The sequence below is a fragment of the Hirundo rustica genome, chromosome 1 (genome assembly GCF_015227805.2).
Source record: "Hirundo rustica isolate bHirRus1 chromosome 1, bHirRus1.pri.v3, whole genome shotgun sequence".
Taxonomy (NCBI): Eukaryota; Metazoa; Chordata; class Aves; order Passeriformes; family Hirundinidae; genus Hirundo; species Hirundo rustica.
Window position 1 is genome coordinate 139,022,109 of NC_053450.1, and position 13,564 is coordinate 139,035,672.

The 13,564-nt window shown below is 38.6% G+C and overlaps 1 protein-coding gene across 5 annotated transcripts in view; it reads right to left on the reverse strand.

Annotated features, from left to right (window-relative positions):
* Positions 1 to 1,819: 1,819 nt before the first annotated feature.
* ARHGAP21 (Rho GTPase activating protein 21) overlaps positions 1,820 to 13,564 on the reverse strand; it is a 111,076-nt gene continuing 99,331 nt past the window's right edge. For all 5 annotated transcript variants that reach the window (XM_040088015.2, XM_040088044.2, XM_040088025.2 and 2 more), the window contains 12 exons: positions 13,427 to 13,491; positions 13,197 to 13,345; positions 11,542 to 11,684; positions 11,302 to 11,457; positions 11,116 to 11,194; positions 10,565 to 10,638; positions 10,390 to 10,479; positions 8,322 to 8,447; positions 8,088 to 8,129; positions 7,647 to 7,752; positions 5,859 to 5,890; positions 1,820 to 4,394 (listed from right to left, as the gene is read on the reverse strand). In XM_040088015.2, coding sequence (XP_039943949.1) covers positions 2,661 to 4,394; positions 5,859 to 5,890; positions 7,647 to 7,752; positions 8,088 to 8,129; positions 8,322 to 8,447; positions 10,390 to 10,479; positions 10,565 to 10,638; positions 11,116 to 11,194; positions 11,302 to 11,457; positions 11,542 to 11,684; positions 13,197 to 13,345; positions 13,427 to 13,491 — 2,796 coding nt within the window. In that variant the 3' untranslated portion in view covers positions 1,820 to 2,660. The remainder of the gene's footprint in view (positions 4,395 to 5,858; positions 5,891 to 7,646; positions 7,753 to 8,087; positions 8,130 to 8,321; positions 8,448 to 10,389; positions 10,480 to 10,564; positions 10,639 to 11,115; positions 11,195 to 11,301; positions 11,458 to 11,541; positions 11,685 to 13,196; positions 13,346 to 13,426; positions 13,492 to 13,564) is intronic.

Below are 13,564 nucleotides of genomic sequence, written 5' to 3' on the forward strand. Positions count from 1 at the left end.
GTCTGCTGTATTCATGCAATTCCCTTCTTGAGTCAATCAATCACCCTTCCACAGGAGGGGGAAAAAGAGCAAGAAAAAAAACACCAAACCCACAGTAAAACCACTAAAGGTAAGGGTCTGAGGTAGCTGCTGTTAACATCAGGGCATAGCAATGACTCCTAAAAACGTCTTTTTTCTCAGCTGCCACACTGGCTGAATTTAAGGTGACCCAAATCTTGGCAGTCTTCAAGAAGCAGAAAAAGCATCAGCATTTTTCCAGTCTCAGATATGCGGTCACTCACTACTTTCTTCAGGGGGAGCTCAGTAACCTCCTCTCCCTGATGCCCCTGGCAGATGGCCCCTGCATCTCTCTCCCCAAGTCACAGGTTTCCCCTACATGTTCCATGCTACCAGTGCAGCAGCAGAGAATACCATGGAAGTTGATGAGCTTAAATAAATTCGTACCTGCAGCACTGTCAGCCAATACAAGTCATGTTTTGCACGTCTAAGTTCCTAATTTTTCGGAAGATCTTGTGTTCATTTATTACAATTACAGTTCTATGTTCTCAAAGACAAAAGCTGACAGCCACACTCCTGTGTTAAGGAGTAAAATGATCAGTTACCTATATATACAACAAAATGGAAATTAACCCATCAAAACGCCTGTCTAAGCAGGGGAAGGTGCAGACCCCCAGGCTCCCCAGTGCACCTCCCTAAGTACACCCCTTCACTGAGAGTGACTCTCCTCTGTGACTTCCTGTGGATGCTCAGCACACACTGATGAGCTTTTGAGATTAACGATGGGACAAAATACAGCTTCAGTAAAAGACAGTGGGTACTCACTGATGATCAGCATGAGAGGCATCACAACACTGTATTCTGAAAGCCCAGTAAAATGTTCAAGTACACTTTACTGTTAGGACTGAAACAAAAACCATCCTCAGTTACTCCGCCCTTCACAAACCACACCCATTCTTCCTGACCCTGCACACAGGAACACTGCTAATGCATCCACCTCCCATCTGCTCCAAGAGGAAAAGACATTTTAGTTTGCATGGAGACCACAAGAATATGGCTCATTTTTTATGGGACCTAGTATTAGATGCATCCAATTATGTGGTGAGAACTTTCACAGAGGTCAGCTCTTGTATCTGGGACTTCTCTTCACAGTCAATTTTTATAATGATTTCTCAGAAGGATCAAAACTACAGCAGATCAAAGCATAGGACTGTTACAGTCACTTGGGAAAAAACTGAGGGGTGCCTTAAAGCACATCAGCCAACACATCCCAGTACCACAATTTCTTCTCCTCACAAAAACCGGACACATTTGACAGAGGTTTAATCCTCTGCCAAGCAAGAAACAGTGTAAGACACAGGGACATGCAAAGTGATGAACAGCTGCTTTGTTTTCAAGTAGGTGTGCAAGAACATACAATAAAAAAATCTAACTGACAGAGTTCATACACAGATGAGCTTTTAGGGTAGAAACACGTTTTTTAGTTAAAATTACAAAAAGTCCAAGACCCAAACTACAGTATTGTTCTGACTGGCAGATACTGATGTTTATTCTGACTTTACAAAACCTGCACATTAAACATAAACCCACTTCCTACATACCTTACAATCAAATTATGTATCAAGATGAAAATATTTAAGAAACTGCATCTTGCTCACCTGCTGACCTGCACAGTGTGGCCCCACAAACAAAAGATTAATGAGGAGTCCTTCACCCAGGAGTAACTGCAAGTTTGGTGATCCCAAGAGCAGTTGCTGACTGCAACTTATAAACGTGACACTTCAGAACCATTCATCAGAAAGAAGTCGAATCACACAAAGAGTCACCAAAACAATTTTATTTCCAGTGTTTAAGTGGGTATGCACACAGGCATGATACAGGTTTGGATTCATTAGGTCTTCATGCAGAATTATATTCTCGATAAAAGAAACCAGTTCCATCCAGTATCCACTATCTACACGCCTATGTTACAACATTTATATCAAATCTGGTATCTGAAGAAAAGATACACATGTAATATGTACAGTTAAGTTACTTATTTTACAGAAAGATTAGAAATTCAAGTCACATAAAACTCAAAATCTGTATTAAAATTGGAAATATAAAACTCCAATATTTACTGGAATGCCTAAGGAATGGAAGCTCTGTAGCCACCTGTGTTAACATTTGTAAAATGTAATGAAATTCATTAACAGTAAAATGCATTCATTTGTTTGTAGTAAGTTTCTCTAATTTAGCAATATGGCACCCTAACAAACCAAATGAATTTATAATGAGGCACTTGTTAGTGACTAAACCAAAAGAACAATTTTCCTGCATACTAATGCCAGGCCAACTCTCAGTCAGAAAACCATGTATATACTACACAGCATGTTGCATCAGATGCTTTGTTCAACATTTGTATGCAGCCATCAAATATACTTTATCTTAAAATATATATATATACTTTAGTGTTCTTCTGGCTGTGGTAATGCACTGTGAAGACGTTCCACAGAGCACATTGATGAAACCAGCCCAAATGAAGGCTGCATAACAACAACAGTACAGGAAAAAAAATATTTATATATGTACACACACACGCACACACACACACGCACACACAGAGTTACTGGGAAGTGTAACAGTAAGTTAATGAATTGCTGCAGTGGACATATCTTCCCATTTCAAAGATACTGGTAAAATCGAGATCTAACCACTTGGGTCCCAGACAGTTTATGAGGATGGGCATCAACTGCAGGGCTGAAGCTGTTTTTGTTCATATTCTGATAATTTTCACCATTGACCTGGTCTGGTGGCTGAAATGGTCCCGAAGGTGGTGTTCTATTCATTAAAGTCAAGCTGCTGGAAGAGCTGCCTTCATCTGCCTGCATCTCTGCAGATGAGGGCAGTTCTACCTTTGATACCTCTGCTAAGTTAGTGTTCTCAAGTCTGGGCTTTCCAGTTTCACCCGTATTAAGGTCAGTTGTGCTAGTGCGTAAACGTTCTCGTGCAAGCCAGTCCGAGATCGAGAGGTCCTGGGCTGGACATTTTGGCTTCAACCGAGTCACAGCTGAAAGCTCAGATTCTCTCTCTCTACTTTGACTTGGTTCTTGAGCTTTCCAAGCATTCAGGACACTTATTTCAGCAAAATCCCTCTGCCCTCCAAGTGTGTGCCTTCGCCTGATATTCTTTCTCTTTGCAGTCTCTGCAGAGTTAGCTTTTTGATTCCCAACTCCAAACATGTCATCAGCGGATGATTTGAGTCGCAGCTTTAACCTGTCTGTAATCTTAAGTCTCCACGTAGGTTCCTGTTTGTCGGCCTCACTTTTGGCCGATGTAGCTAAACTGCTCGTAGATCTTCCTTTTTTCATGATGTCAAACATTTTGGTCACAGTAGGCAAGTCCTTCTCACTCTTCGCATCCCCTGACCCCTCACTGTCCGTTTTGTGCCGTGCAGACTTTCTCCTGGAGAGCGTATCACATTCAATAAGTTTGTGTGAGCTAAAAAGTCTGCGACTCTCTAACTTGGGCGTGGAACTTCCCTCAGTACAACTTACTTCGCTTTCTTCAGAGTTCCTCCGACTGGTCTTCACCACTTCTGGAACTTTCCCTTTGGACAGCCTTTCGGCAGCAGCGCTGGCAGCAAAGACAGGGAAGTCGCTTTCACTGTCCGTCTCCACAGGACGCCCTTCGCTGATCAGTTCACTCCTTTCATCATCAGCATCTTCTCCCTTGCTTTCTGTCACTGACTGCACCTCAGGGCTCAGCATACTGGCATCTAAACCAGTGAGATACATAGTAGATGAAGTAGTTGAGTAATCTGAGGTGATGGAGCTGACATCAGCTGCTAAAAACTCACTGTGTTTAATTTCAGGGCTGGCTACTTTTTTGCATGAGTATCTGTGCTGGGAAGCCTGGGAGGAAGTGCTTAGCATAGTGCCAGAGTCAGACACCGTCTCCTCAATCTGGGAGGAAGACTGTGAAATAGGCATTTTTGGGTTATTCTTCTGCATGGTTGGCAGACAGTTGATATTTGATGATTTTGTACATTTTTCATGGTAAGGCAGTGAAGATTCCTCTGTCAGGATATTTTCTTTCTTTAATGACTTCTTTTCATCCTTTACAACATTCACATCTTTTTTACTGCTGTTCTCTTTTTCCTTCAGGACAAACATCCTTTGTTTTCTCCCTATCTCTCTCTCTCTTTCATATTCCCCTTTGGCTGTGTCCTCTTTTGCTGTGTCACCACGAGATTGTTCTGCAAGCTCCTTCTTGAAAAACACATTATCCAACTCATCCTCTGAGCTACTTGGTTGTGGTTTCTCTTTAGTTTTTTTCCGCTTGCGACTAGCTGCTGCAAAAATGGAGGACACAAGCAGTTCCTTGCTATACTGATCCTTTCCAGAACCCCAAGAACCCTGTTAAAAAAAGGGAGAGGGCATAATTAAAATTAAAAAAAAAAAAAAAAAATTCATTAGCCTGAAACAGTTTAAAAACACATCCTGAGCTTCCCAGTAGAAAGTGCATCTTCATTCAGGAAACACTGACATGCTCTTTCTGTAGCTGAAATGACATTGCCCAATAAGTCATTTCTTCCCTGAGCATTCCACTTTTTATCTGAGTTCCTTCAACTTAACAAAGACTAGTTTATGTATACTACTATTTAGTTTTTGATTCACTAATAAAGCAGGCCCCACTACAGTAAGAAAGACTGGTTTGCAACTGCCTCACAGATGCTTCACAATCCCTCCTTTCAAGGTCCTACCTATTGAAAAAGGCTAATTGCTCCATTTTTCAGTTCATCTTTCACCTTTCAGACTGAATTTGTAAATGGTAACAATTAATTACTGTCAATAAAATGAATGTTACTCATAACTAGTTCAATGTAGAAAATTAAAAAATAAACTTCCTTATTTTAGAGGAATTTGCCTTTAAAATAGCACAGAAACAATATAAGTACAAGCCAAATTATTCCGTTTTATGAATTAAAAACTATTGTCACTATTCTAACATTACTAACTGGCCCCTTCAAAGCTATGTACCTTTCCTACTTAGTGCCTCACTACTACAGGCAGTGTGACGTGGTGTCCTGGGCTATTTTGAGGAAACAGCTGAGCCACCAAAGATCCTCACAGAGCAGCTGTGTTCACATCTCCACAATGAACCAGAAGGATGCTCTAGTCCTGTTCCCAGCTCCAAGGGGAGCATCAGTGCCACACCTGGAATCCAGGCCAGCATAAAGCTGTGTGCTGCCCTGTCAGCCTCTGCTAACACTCAGAACTGAACAGCAGCTCAGGAGACAAAGATCTGTCCACGGGTCAGATGAGGGCTTTGTCACTGAACAGAGGACTGAACAAACGCCAATGTTCCAGTCCCGTTCCCCTGCTTCATGAGGCGTTCTCCCAAGCACAGCAATACTTCCAAGGGAGATTCTGCAGAGCAACCTTTAATCACAGCCTTTGCCTTCTTTTAAGAGGAGGAGCTATTGCCTCCTGAAGAACAGGCTGAACTCTAAGTATATTTTTCTCAGTGAAACAGAGAAACAAATACTCTCTCTGAGTCAGTATTATGCCAGCAACAGGGAACATACTATACATACATTTACCTCTGCTAAATGGGATGTAAAAAGGAGGTGAGCCCACAATTGTGAGAGCTTGGAACAAAGCTGTTGCTGTGTGCAGCTGACTGCCTTGGTAGATGCAGCTAACTGCACACAGGTACTTTTCCAATGTAACACTTCAAAAATAGGTTATGAAAAAACAGTACTACCACTTAAGAAATTCTACATAAGCTCTGTAGTACACCTGCATATCAGTGATTTAATAAAGGAAGCAACTAATAGATTTCAGAAGCTTGTAGCTATATATCAGAAAATTATTTACCTTAGATTTTGCTGAGTCACTAGTAGCTGAATCTGTGGAAAAATTTAAAAAAAAAAAAATTCTGCTCAGTTCTGTGCAACTTTTAAAATATTGCTATAGACAATGCTGGACTTATGAAAAAGACAAGCACAGAACAAGATGTGAAGCAAATTAAAACCAGAACAGAGTGAATAGTCAGAGCTCACAAAGATGCAAGCTGCACCACAGAAAGCCACCGCCATGAAAGGATGCTGTGAATTGTAGGCAGAACCAGCTCAATGATAGGAATGGCAAAGGAGCCCTGTTCTTCAAAATAAAAACCAGAAATACTGATGTTTATTCAATGCTTTAAGTATACAGCCCCTGCAAAACCGCAGCTGAGAGACCTTTTCAGGATGGCACTGTGTACTCTCCTGAGATTCAGGATACACAAAGCAGAATTGGGTGTCTTTGTACAGTTGGCTCCCTAGATACAAATCATGATTCTTGTAGTCATACTCTTTAGTGAGGTTTTAAAGGAATTAAGTCATATTTTCTGTGTAAATCCCCAATTATACATCTGTCTCCACCTCTTACTACGTACAGGTAAAATTTTATTTTTTAATTGTCTAGATGTCAGCAGCTACCAGTTTTGTTCTTTCCCACAGCAAGCGCTTTTATGAAATGAATAATGGACACCATAGTTTCACTGTCTCGCAAAACCCAAGATTATACAATTATAAAGGGGGTAGGAAGGGGCTAGCACAATGACTAAAAAACCATGAACTTGGGACTTTCTCCCTGGGAAGAGCGAGCTGAGCCCCCTGCCACACCCCTTTTTGACACATGGCTAATGCTTTATGACTAGAAAGACTGGTAGACCATACCATGCTATTTCTCCTCAGGGTCTGCTTCAGAGATAACAAGAAACAGCAGAAAAACTTTTAAAAAGTAGCATTGATCTGTTTAAAATACTCTTAAAAGAAAATTTACAGCACAGATCAACTTGGGGTTTTTTCCATTTACAAGAAACGGGGGTTTCTGCAGACAAGGCAGCTACAGTGTGGGCAACAGTCCTCCTTCTTCCTACAGTTCCAGCTGTCCATCAGTGACATCACAGAATCCACTAATGACATCACCGTGTGATAGACTCCTCCCACTTCGCCTGTTACAACATCAGTACAGAGTGACTGTTTCAGTAAGTGCTGAACAACCCTTTGAAAACTGAAACAAAAGCTAGAGACGAAGGGATAACATTCCTGGGATACAACATGCTGGGTTAGTGCAATAGTAGAGTGAAGGGAGGAAGGGAAAAAGTCACCAAAAAAGAGCCTGTAATGCGTATCCTTAGCCACAAAAGAGGATGGCATTTATAAACAGAAGGAAACCAGCTTTAGTATAAACATACTGCAACATACTTCAAGTGTCCATCACTTCACAAGAAAGCATAACTCAATTTTTTGCATTCCTAATGTCGGGAAGGAGCAATATTAGAACACCACTGAAGATCAGCCTTTCTGCCATCACAACAAACCACTTTATAGCAGCGTATCTGCTTGACCTCACGATGATGATTGCATGGGTTACTGTGAATAAATAAAATACTATGTGCGAGCCTAATCTTTTAATGATTAAATTCCTGTTAGAGAAAAAGTCTTCCAAATTGTATCATGCATGATTATAAACAATTCAAGTCTTTAAGAAGTGTTAAATGATCTTTTGGAAAAGAGGAAAACATTTTATTAGTAAAAGAAAATAGGAAGGGAGAGTTACACTGAATAGAGTAGGTTATTCTAGCCTATGGATTAACACTGTCCAGGCAAGAGTTACCTGATACGTCTCCAGGAGATACTCCCGTTCTTCCAATGTTGGTGAGTAAATGATCTATGTTTGGCACTGGCTGAGATTCTACAGTGTTTTCCTCCTGAACTGCTGTCTACAGTTAATAAACAAAGATCTCTTCATCATCGTTTCACAAATAGTTCATTACAATTCAACAGCATTTAGAAAACTGCATTATTCACCTGAAGAACACGAGGAAAGCGTGTCCTATTTTCCTTTATGCTTTTAAAACAAATGCATGGCTTGCTTTTTTTTAAAAAAAAAAAAAAACAGAATTCATTACTACAAGAACTGGAAAGCTAAAAAGGTACTTCTGAAGAGCAAACCATAAAGTGACATAGTAAAAAATACAGAGGCGTTCTAGAGGCAGCAGAAGCAGATTCTAAACTAAGGCAGTTAGAACGCAAGTATTTATGCCATAATACTTACAAGAGGTTCTTCAGCATCATCTTCTGTGAAAAACCAGTCATGCTAAAAGTTAAAATAAAGAAGGTGAAATCTCCACAGGAAATACAAAACTCAAAGGTGGCGCAATGAAACATAGATTTTACTAAAAGTGAGAGTTTGATGGATAAATATCAGACCCAAACTAGCCCAATGAGGAAAAAGCTGGTTGATCTGTCTATGATCTTATTTTTTAAATAATGAAATGCATCCACTTACTTTTTGGATGAGTGTTTCTACAATTTTATATTGGTCTGGCATGTGCGTAACCATGTGTGTCATGTTATCATCAGAAGTCCTCACAAGTGTTGGACCAAATACTATTGCCAGGTTTCTTGGTTCCATCTATGAAATGAAATATTTCCACATCATATAACGAGAAAGTACAGTAATATGGGCTAAGTACCTTACTATAACACAATTAATATGTATGAGAACCATTGAAAATAAGGACATGAAAGAGGTTTTTAAAAATACATTACTGACTCAGGTAGGATGTTACACTACACCAAAACTCTCCTATATGCAGCTGCAATAAATATGCAATTCAGAATTCCAGCCTTCCTTAGCCTACTGCAAGGAAATGGCTCCACAAGCACAGAAACTCAAGAACCCAGACATATTCTTTACACTTTCAGAGGAATCTTTTCTTCTCTCCTTAAAGAAACATTGATGCTCGGAAACACTGCTGTTTTAAGACATTTTTGTTCTGTAAAAAGGCATTGATATCTCACTGGTTTTTTTCCTGAAAAGATTTACATGACACACACACAAAAGTTAAGCTGGTAATCAAATACTGTATTTACTGACAAAGACCTCATTCAGTTTGCACCAGCTTCAGAGGAGGTGGCACAACAAACATCACAGAGCCAAGACATCTATTTCTGAGACAGGCTCGGCGTTGTGAGATCAGGTAACTACTTCGAAAGTGAATTAAGTATATGACTAATGTTACATCTCTGACAAATAATTTCAAGATGCAGCAGCAGAACTTACCTTTTATTTTTGCTTACTTCTTTAACTTAGGAGTTTACTGTTCTGGTATAGAATAGACCAGTTATATACAGGAGGCAAAGACTTTGTGCTTACCAGAAGTAAGTTGCAAACACAATGCAAGCCCCTAATGCTCTCTTGATTTGTGTCTTTTGACAGGTCACACAATTGTAACACCACGTCATTCATCTAGCCTTATATATTCAACAATATTAACAGTATTTAATAACATTTATACAGCCCACCAAAACCATAAAATGATAAAAAAGCTTCCTTTAAGCACTGCACCTAAAAATGACATTTACTATAATTTCCTTGTAATATCATCTGTAATTCCACTAAAGTTTATAATCTGTTGAATTTTTTTTAATAAACACACTAATACTTTTCTTTCATACTTAACTGAAAGGTATTATTTGCATATATTATATTTGCATATATTATTTGCATAGAACCTACCATATTCCCCTCAACTGATCTTTTAAACGATTTAAGATGATTTAAATTATTTGGCCACAGGCTCTTCTATATACCACCAATTATATCAATTTTTTTCCTGTACCCTGCACATTGGTAGCCAAGCCACCACATTACCTGCCCTGAGCTAAACATCCATAAGCATACCCATACTATGACAGTTTTGCACTCAGTTACCCTTCCCTGAGAGCTGAAAAAAGGGACACCATTATTAGCATTTACTGAGGGATTATAGCATGCACAGAAGCACTCAACACAAATTACTTCTTTCCCACCCTATGGAAATTACAAAAGGTTATACTTGGTGCTGGAAAAAGATCTGGTAGTGTTGAACTACCACCATTTACATTATGATTTTCTTCCTTAAAACCATTCAAACCGCATCTATAGGATAATCAAATACTCAAGTAACTATTTAAGTCCTAGCCTTAAAAATCTCTCAAGCATCCAGAAGCCAGGCTTTGAAGAAAGCTGATGTGACAACCTCTGTCAGCAGGTTTATTCACTTGGGCCCTGCCCAGGCACAGTCTTACTGCTGTCTAGATTGGATTACAGGAAATTTACAGACTTGGCATAAATTTAGGACGCAAGGAGTTATTCCCAAAAGACTGACTACCAGTTTGAATAAACTTAATTGACACTAAACACATGCATATTTTGCAGGAGTACTTAGCCTAATACAGAAATATTCTCCACATAGCAACACTCCTTAATTTCCTCTACAACAATAAATTATCACCTCAATTAGACATGATCCTGCACAAAAATAATACTTAATGAAACAAACCGAAATATAAGGTATGTTTCTTTCTAATACCTTGTTCTTTTCTGAGTTCTCTGCTACTGTCTTCAGGTGTGCAGAAAGAAACTTGAGAGTCTCATAATGGTGTTCAGGCAAATCATGAATCTGAAATAAACAATCACTATTCAGAGCACTGAACATTTAATGCTAATTTTTTACTGCACCTACAACACAACTGATTTGAGTTTACCAGTCTCTTCAGTGTTTTCAGACGCTCAACAGGATCTTCTTTTCTATTGGCATCTATAAAATCTGCGTATTTGTCTGTTAAAAAAGCAGAAATTATATATGAGTTTTTATATCTATATATGTATGCATGTAAACCCCCATCTGCCAGCCCCACCCCCTTGAACACTAGTAGTAACATACAAAAAAGAATGACCTCTAGAAGTCATAAATTAGTCCATTACACTGTAAGTATACATTCTGTATGACAGTACAGAAAAAGAAAAACTGGCTTTCATTGAATCCTGCAACAGCGGAATTGAAAGTTTTACCCTCTTAGTTGCATATTCTTAATCCCTTCACATCAGAGAAACTTTTACACCTCTCAGAGAAATATTTACACCTCTCATTCTTAAGATGATCATCATGATTCCCTACTCATTAGGAAAGACAAAATTTAATGCAGAGTGGGGATGATTACCCTGGATTTTCTCTCAAGTTATCAGAATGTTGTAAGACATGTTCAGCTGTTCAACTGCAGTTCCTAAAGACAAAACCGTAATGAAAACAACCTACCGTTGGTAAAGAGGGGTTCTGGGAGCTTTCGGAAGAAGGATTTCAGCAAACTGCTTATCACGTTCAAGTCACGCCATTTCTATGTGTTCAAAAGAAAAGGTCAGGCACACTTTGTATTTCTATGATCCCAACACAACCAGAAGTTTTGGGGATTTTAATACGCGAACAGTGTGATCAAAGACTTACATCATCGTGAACATCGATGTCAGTCATTCCTTTGTTGAGCTCTTCTTGCATACTTGAGATGGCAGCATTATTTCCAGGCACTCTGTAAATACCTGTGTACTCAAGACCTCTTTCTTCAACCAGTTTGCAGCATATATCAACAATCAGCGGGATATACTGAAGAAAAGGAGTTGTACAGATAAGTAATGGATTAAAAAAGTATTTTAAATTCATAATGAAAGAAAAACTCTCCTTCCATACCTTGTTGGTGTGAGCTGGAGGGCAGTCATCAAGTCTAACACCAAATGTTCCAACAGCAGAGGGTTTCTTTTCAAATGTCTTCCTCATAATGCTTGGAATGCCTTTTCTCCATGTCCCCTTGTCTTTTGGTGGGCTTGTCTCATCTGTTTGTTGTTAGGACAGTGGAGAAAAAAGAAAATGAAGAAAAATAAGAACATTTATGCCATAAAACTGACTGTAAATACATGTAACAGATTTGCAAAGAGAAAATGACACCTGCTGCATTTTTAGCTTTTACCAGCCTGCCTTTATGCATCAACTCATCAAACATTGGTCTGTCCAAACACAACTTCTGTTACTCTTCTGTGGTTCAAAAGAGAAATATGAACATACTCACATCCCAAACTTAGAAAAGCAAGTAGCTGGATAGTACTGTGGCATTTCATCATTCTAAGACTAAAAGTAGATAAACTACTAAATTTAAACTTGAAATTTATATAAACTACAGAAATTTTTAAAAATTACCATCTATATTTAGTAGCACAACACTAAGTCTCCATGGAATCACGCTGCCCATCAAACTCTAGAGCCATGCTCACAGTTGTGCAGACTTACTCGCTCTTTCAGAAATTATCAGATTTTAGTCACTTCTAAATAATTCCAAACATTACTCACCTAAGTATTCTCTATCCAAAAATCAAATTAAAAGTTCAGTTGCTCTGTTTATCTCTCCTAGAGAATTCTTGCAACAAATTGCAATTCCCATTCATCTTGCACTGCAAGTCATCTAACACAGTAAGTACTTCTTTCTTCTTTCTGGAGATATTCTTACAGTAGATATGCAATTTACCCAACATATGTAATTTAGTTACATGTGTAGCAATGCAGAAGCAAAGAAATTTTTTGGCAACAAAACCCGGGATTCACTGATAGCTTAAATTCAATACTGAATCACTCCAAAGTGGTTGATCAAAAGTGCTTGCTTATCCAGTTGCCTGAATTTCTACACAACATTTTTTAAACAACAGTCTGATGTGAAGTATGGTATAGTTACACACTATGTGAAAAAAAAGTAAAAAAAAAAAAAAAAATGAAAAAAGAAAAAAAAAAAGAATAAAAAGGAGTAGCTTGTGACATTATTTGATGGAGTTCAGATACTGATTCAAGTTTGCAGAGCCAGCTCATCAGACTTTTTTAGAACTCAGGAGGCATTAATTTTGTTCTGGAAAAAATAATACAAATTCATTTCTGTGTTTCAAAAATTAAGACAAAAAAAATCTTTTCTATACTTTGGATGCACTTTAATGGAAATATTTACCTTGTCACTTCCAAGTCAGCCAGAGACAAAATTATGAATTACACACAAAATTATTTTCAAAGCTTGGCAAAATTTTCCTCTCAAGCAGCTTAACACCTGTATTTACTACTGTTAGCCCTACATGGAGCTGTAGGGAAAAAAACCCACAAAAACATCTTGAGAGGGAATTAAAATAAAAAGTTTCAGGACCTGAGATGAAATAGTTCCTAAAAATGAGTGACTAGAGCTGCAGCTTAAAACTCCTGGATAACACTTGGTTTGCAACTGTATATTCATGACTTCAAAAATACCTGAGAAGGGCACCTTGATGGCCTTACAGTGGGGCAGAAGGGAACTAAAATACACAGAACATACAGACCTTTAGTGAGAAGCTTCCTTTCCGTCTCATCCTTAGGAGAATGCGGACTCTGAGTCCTCTGTTCTGCTTTAGTTCCAAGTAGAGTCTGCCTGATGCTCAGACTCTGGCGAGGTGTTTTGGGAGATGGCTCTGTTTTGCTGCTTGAAGAACTGAACAAAAGAGACTACTTCAGTTGAAAGAAGCTAAAAAAGAACTCTATAAAAACTACTGGCAACATATAATTCACCCACCTCATCATCGTACTGTACTCTTTAATCCTTCGACTAATTAGATCTCTACTAGTAACACCAGTATCCTATAAAATAAATTGAGAAATACTTTATGATCTTATAAAATAGAAAAAAAAAAATCCTTACAGAATATGATCA